This window comes from Chrysochloris asiatica, unplaced genomic scaffold, assembly GCF_000296735.1.
Source record: "Chrysochloris asiatica unplaced genomic scaffold, ChrAsi1.0 scaffold00001, whole genome shotgun sequence".
Classification (NCBI taxonomy): Eukaryota; Metazoa; Chordata; class Mammalia; order Afrosoricida; family Chrysochloridae; genus Chrysochloris; species Chrysochloris asiatica.
In genome coordinates this window covers 1,870,236-1,876,689 of record NW_006408519.1, presented here as the reverse complement: position 1 = coordinate 1,876,689, position 6,454 = coordinate 1,870,236, and the positions used below count along the sequence as shown (strand labels likewise).

The window sequence follows — 6,454 nt, the reverse complement described above, 5'->3', positions numbered from 1 at the left end:
TATAATCAATGTAATGAAACAAGTTATATGAATTGTTGAATGTGAAACTGATGATGTGCCTTGTAAACTTTCACTCAATCCACAATAAAAACCTTAAATAAAAAAAAAAAAATGATACAGTCAGCAAATAATTTGAGAAGTTGGATTATATGAAGAAGAAGGTAGCCATTAGGATTGGAGGGAAGAATCAGATAATACAACTTGCTTGCTGGAAGTGAAGAAAACTTGATGAAGTTCAAACCACAGCTTTCAGTATGGATTGCACCTCAGTGTAAAGAAAATGAAATCCTCACACCTGGACCAGTAAATGGAGAAAAGATTGACGTTGTCAACAACTTCATTCTGCTTGGTTTTACAATCAATGCTCAAGAAATTGGCAGTCAAGAAATTAAATGATGAATTGCATTAGCTAAATCTGCAAAGCATTTTACAGAGCAAACATTTATCTTCTTGTTTAGGTTCATATACATGTGAAAATTGGACAGTGAATAAGGAAGACCATAGAATAATTGATGCATTTGAGTTATGGTGTAGGAGAAGAATATTAGAAGTGCCGTGGGCAGCTAGAAGAACAAACAGATGTGTGTTGAAAGAAGTACAGCCACAATGCTCCTTAGAAGCCAGGATGGCCAGACTTTGTCTTTAATACCTTGGACATATTATCAGGAAGGACCATTCCCTGGAGAAGGACATCATGCTTGGTAAAGCAGAGAGTCAGCAGCAAAAGAGGAAGATTGCCCTCGAAAGGGATTGGCACAGTAGCAGTAGCGGTGGGCTCGAATGTCACAATGATTGTGAGGATGGCACAGAACCAGGCATTGCTTTGTTTTGTTGTGCGTGAGTTGGAACTGACTTAACAGCACCTAACAAAATGTATGTGAAAGTTGTATAATGATTAAGGAAGACCAGAGCAGAATTGATGCATTTGAGTTGTGGTATGGGGGAAGAATTGTTAAGTCCCATGGACTGCCAGAAGAACCAACAAATCTGTCTTGACAGAAATACAACCAGAATGCTCCTTAGAAATGAGGGTGTGAGACTTGGTCTCTCATATGTTGGACGTGTTATTAGGAGGGTCCAGTCCCTGGAGCAGGACATCATGTTGGGTATAATGGAGGGTCAGTGAAGAAGGTGAAGACCCTCAATGTGATAGATTGACACAGTGACAGCAACAAAAATAGCGAGGATTGGGCAGAACTGCGTGGTATTTGGATCGTTATGTGTCAGAGCTGAGCCAACAGCACCTAGGAACAACAACAGCAAATTCATTCATAAGTACAATTTTTAAGCCTTAGTAGAGTAGTTCAGTATATCATTTCTTTTTTCAATTATGGCAAAAATCAACACAACAAAACATACATCAGTCCAACAATTTCTATAATGATACTGAATAAGCATTCTTGGTATTTTTTCCCAAATTATTCCAACCTCATTAACATAAACTCAGTGCTTCCTAAGCAAATCTTTCTCTTTTTCCATCCCTCCCATCCCTGTTAAGAACGATCAGTCTACTATGGTTTCTGTACATTTAATTCACATAAGTGAGACCACACAGTATTTGAATATTTGTGGCTGATTAGGCGTCCTGATGTGGTGCTATAGGATAAGCTCTCCACTGCAAGGTCAGTGTGAACTTCCAGCCTTGCAGTTTGTTGGAGTGTATGTTACTTTTGATTAATGCGTTTGAGAATAACTAGGTCAGTGTTTCAGCCATTCATTTCACTAGCTGCTATTTTGATATATAGTGAAGAAAGTATTTTTATTTTTCTAATCTTTTGTGAATTTTTTTTCTAGCATAAAACTGAAAGCATTTTAGCATTCCAGTCTATAGATTATTGTGTTTGCCTTGCCGTAGTCTTGACCACAATCATTTTGAAAAGATTACTAGTTTTTTATTTAAATATCTAATATTTTATTTTTAGGTAGCTACATGGGTGGATGAAACGTTAAGTTCTGTTGCTTCTAAATTAGAGCACACTGCGCAGACTTACTCAGAGCTGCAAGGAGAACGGATCGTATCTTTACACTGCTGTGCCCTCTACACCTGTGCTCAGCTGGAGAACAATTTATATTGGTGGTGAGTCTGCAGGGGGAGGTGTCTTTGTAGGGAAGGCTTTTGTGTGTCTAGAGAGATACTTTGCATAGTGGAATGCCAAAGGAAATTCATCTATAGATAGAGAACTTCATTTTGGAGTCAAGTCATATAAAATAAAAAATACTTTAAAAAAATAAAATCTCTCATAAAAGTGATGATTCCTGTAGTATAAGCAGGACTGCTAACTGTAAGGTCGGTGGTTCAGACCCACAAACCACTCCTCAGAAACCCTGAAGTTGTTAACAACTTAAAAGCACTTAACAATAATAAAATACATAAACCTGTACTTTCCTATTACATAATTTTATTAGTATATTTTCCTGCTGTTTTCATTCAGTAATATTACTTTAAATATAAAGGTTATGGAAGTATTTCATTATATGACTTACTTTATTGTAACTTCTGTTGTAAGTAAATCTTTTCTGTTGTATCTTTTAAGAGTAATCAGTAAATTTGGATTAGCAGAAACAATACAGGGGGAGGTTTGTTAATGAAATATAATTATTTGGAAGAAAAAATAGATGCATTTCCTGTAAAATTTTATCTTAATAATTTGATAAAAATGTACCCAGTTATTTATTAAACATGTGAACAGTGAAGCCGAAGTTGGAAAGCTAATACTCTGAATCAAAAATTTTAGACCACAAATGCTTACATTGATGTTTAATTTCAATGAATTTAAAGGGTTGCTTGGCTGAGTATTTGATTTTTTTGTTTTGTTTTTTCTCTGTTCTGTTTCAGGGGTGTAGTCCCTTTTAGTCAAAGAAAGAAAATGTTAGAGAAAGCTAGAGCAAAAAACAAAAAGCCTAAATCTAGTGCTGGTATTTCCTCAATGCCAAATATCACTGTTGGTACACAGGTAGGTAATTACAATTAAGTCTCTTCTGAGAGAGGTTATTTTTCTCAGAAATCTGTTTTTTTCCTTATAAGCAATTCCCCCATAAGTAGATTGTTTTATGCATGAGTTGAGGAACCAGGTCCCAACAACATTTAAATGTCATATCACTGTTTTCATTCAATGGTTGAATAACGTTTTGTAGATTCAGGCCCAAATGCCAGTAGGGCATTACCTGACTTTAAGAAAAATCACTTGGTCCTTTTAAAATGCAGAGTCTGCACCTCCTTTCCTGAATGTTCTTCTAGTTTATTTTTGTTCAGCCTTCATTACTTGTATCATTTGCTTTGGACATGGCTCTTCATTATTCTCTTTCGTTTTGGAGCTTTCCTTTTCCTATGTCGTTCAATTACTAATTTCTAGTATTCTGAAAGTCCCTTGTCAGTTGGACTCACATAACAGGATATCCTAGCAGCTGCTTTATCAGCAGGTGGGATGACAGTACTGTAGACAGGGAAGGTTGAAAACATTTTAGGCTTCAAGCAAAATTGCTTGGCATTAACTTGCTGAATGGTAACAATGTATTAAAAATTAAGATTTTAATTTAAAGAACTTAGAAATGGAATGGCGGAGTTGTGGGGGAAGAAAAGACTGTCAGGTCATTTAGAGTGTTCCTCTACCCCTGCATTCACGGGGTGGAATCATTCAGAGTAATGGGTTAGCATATACATACTCATTTTATGTTGGCTATATACTGGATGCCTGATACACACCTCCGTTGAAGTGTAGTCATCGTTCTAGAAAGACACATATGTCGTATTTCTCTCTTAATTAAAGCCGTCTTACTTAGGATACTCTTTAAGGTTTTAAAGTTTCATGAATTTGATTGAAAATTTCTGTGTGAAACTTTCTTTTAAGTCACAGCACAACAGGGTATACCTTTTCCAGGAAGTCTGCTCTTAAACATTATTTTGTTACAGAACTCCATATAGTGGCACACACCTGTTTTGGGTAGAGTTGTAACTTTAAGCTGGTGGTTCTAATTCTAGCTCCCATACACTTCTCGGCTGTACCACCTTCTTCCTGTGTCTTATATTTAATTTTAAACCACCAAGAAACATGATATTCCTATTAGTCATTGGTCAAGTGCAGCATGATTGTTAGTTATTGGACCACTGAACACAAAACATGGGTAAGATTGAGTTGTTGGAGAATTCAGAAGAGGTTTGCATTTGAGAAATGTATGTTTGTATCTCAAATGGAGTTGATGTGTTGATAAGGCTATCTTTGCATTCATACATTGGTTTTCAGAGTATGACTCTTTAGGGTGCTCTCTGACAATGAGAGTTTGTAGATATTGACTCTTGAACTCAGTAAAATGTTTATCATTAGTGTCCACATATACTCTTAGTTTAAAAGGAAATTTAAATTAGCCACTGAAGTTATGACTGGCAAAAAGCAATAATCTTCTAGGAAAATAAGCGCCATAAAGACGATATTACAGAGCACCTATGTAACATTATGAATTTAAGGAAGAAAATATTTTCAAATTATAGGAAACAGAAAAATGATTGCTTTTTAAAATATCACTTTTTAAATAATGCTTCCTAGTTTCTTTCCTGCTGTTTCTGTTCTGTTTCATTGTAGTACATTAGTCAGGAATATTTGTTGCATGAAAGTTTAAAGTCAATTCTAAATTATTTAGCAAAAGTACCAACATTTACTATTCCTTAATTTTAAGAATAAAATTTTGATGGAGACCTCTAAATTGATGTTTTATTAGCTGTCTTGACTGTGTAAGATTGTATTTGAAAAACTAGGAAGCAATACTTGTATGAATTGTATTCGGAGACATTTGAAATTACTAATTGGATTTGTTTTTAAAGTCATGTCATTTCAATGGTTATCTCCTTTTGTTTGGTAGGTTTGCCTAAGAAATAATCCTCTCTATCATGCTGGAGCCGTTGCATTTTCAATTAGTGCTGGTATTCCCAAAGTTGGTGTTTTAATGGAGTCAGTTTGGAATATGAACGATAGCTGTAGATTTCAACTTAGATCTCCCGAGAGCTTAAAAAGCATGGAGAAAGCTAGCAAAACTACTGAAGCTAAGTAAGTACTGAACCCTAACTCATCTTACTTTATATACCAGTTCAGTTTGTTTGCCCTGTGTATTAATGAGAATGGAATACTGGTATGGAGCTGTAGGATAAGCACCGAACTGCTAACTGCAAAGTCAGTGGTTCAAACCCACCAGCTGCTCCTTGGAAGCCCTGTACAGGGTTGATATGCGTTGTAACCCAAATCACTGGCACACAACAAACATAATTAATGAGAATGATTGAGAGAGATGGAGAAGCATACAGTGCCATAGAAAATGGCTAATGTGTTGGGGCTCTTGTAAGGTCCCCAGGAAATTTGAAGGGATTTGGATATAAAATTTGTACATGACAGTGGTTGATATTTTGTGTATGACAGTAGTTGTTGATGAGTCAGAGGCCAGGATTGGAGTGTAGAGGTCTCTTTAATATCTTTGTTTTGTCATGAGATTGTATTGCTCTGCAAGTACTCTGTAGTGTAAGAATGATTTCAGCCAAAACATTAGACCTGCTTCTTTGTTATCCCTGGGTAGTTGCATTCATTTCTACCTAACATCTTGATTCTTGAATGAAATTTGTAGGTTAATGTGCTGGGGAGGGAAACTGTTACAGATTTTGTAAACTTTTTTTGGGTGGGAGGAATAGATGAATATAAAACCATGGTATTGTACATAGCTGCACATTCTAGTTGTTTGATGTAGTAACTTAAAAGCTTCAATAAGGTTTTTTCTTCCCCCCTTCAATTTATTTCTTGTGGTAAAATACATATATGGGAACATTGTGGCTCGGTATTGTAAGTACTGGATTGTAAACCCCGAGGTCATTGTTTTGAGCCCCCCATCCAACAAGCCACTCCCGGGAGGAAGATGAGACTTTCTGCTCGTGCAAAGATGGACAGCCTCACGCTATGAGTCGGAACTGACTCTACAGCACTTAACAACATACACATGAGTACTGGTGTGGCACTGTGGGTTAGCAAGGGTGACTTTTCAAGCTCACCAGTTGCTCCTCAGAAATCCTTTATAGGCTTACTATTAGTTGGAACCGACTCCACAGCACTTAACAACAGCAACAATATGTACAGTCAGTGACATGAATTAATATTCACCATTTGTAAAAACATTACCATTATTTGTAGATATTTTCCAGTTAAATTTTTAAGTAACTTTTTCAAACTTAACATTACTTTTTAAAATGTGACCATTATATAAACATGCTGTTGTTAAGTAAGCTCTGACTCATAGTGATGCTATATAGGGTTTCCGAGCAGTGACTGGTGGGTTTGAACCACCAACATTGTGTTTAACATTCCAGTATTTAACCTACAGTGTCAACCAGGACTCCTGTATAAACATGGAAGAATAAAATGGCTACATTCCAGAAATAAAATTTTAAACATTTGGTGTATTTTCTGTGTTGTTTTTATTT

General features: G+C 36.0%; 1 protein-coding gene across 1 annotated transcript in view; it reads left to right on the top strand.

The window, feature by feature from the left end:
* Nucleotides 1-6,454, top strand: part of UBR5 (ubiquitin protein ligase E3 component n-recognin 5) — a 173,698-nt gene that overhangs the window by 95,296 nt on the left and 71,948 nt on the right. The window contains exons 12-14 of the mRNA XM_006830617.1: nt 1,923-2,077; nt 2,837-2,954; nt 4,855-5,039. Of these exons, the coding sequence (XP_006830680.1) occupies nt 1,923-2,077; nt 2,837-2,954; nt 4,855-5,039 (458 nt within the window). The remainder of the gene's footprint in view (nt 1-1,922; nt 2,078-2,836; nt 2,955-4,854; nt 5,040-6,454) is intronic.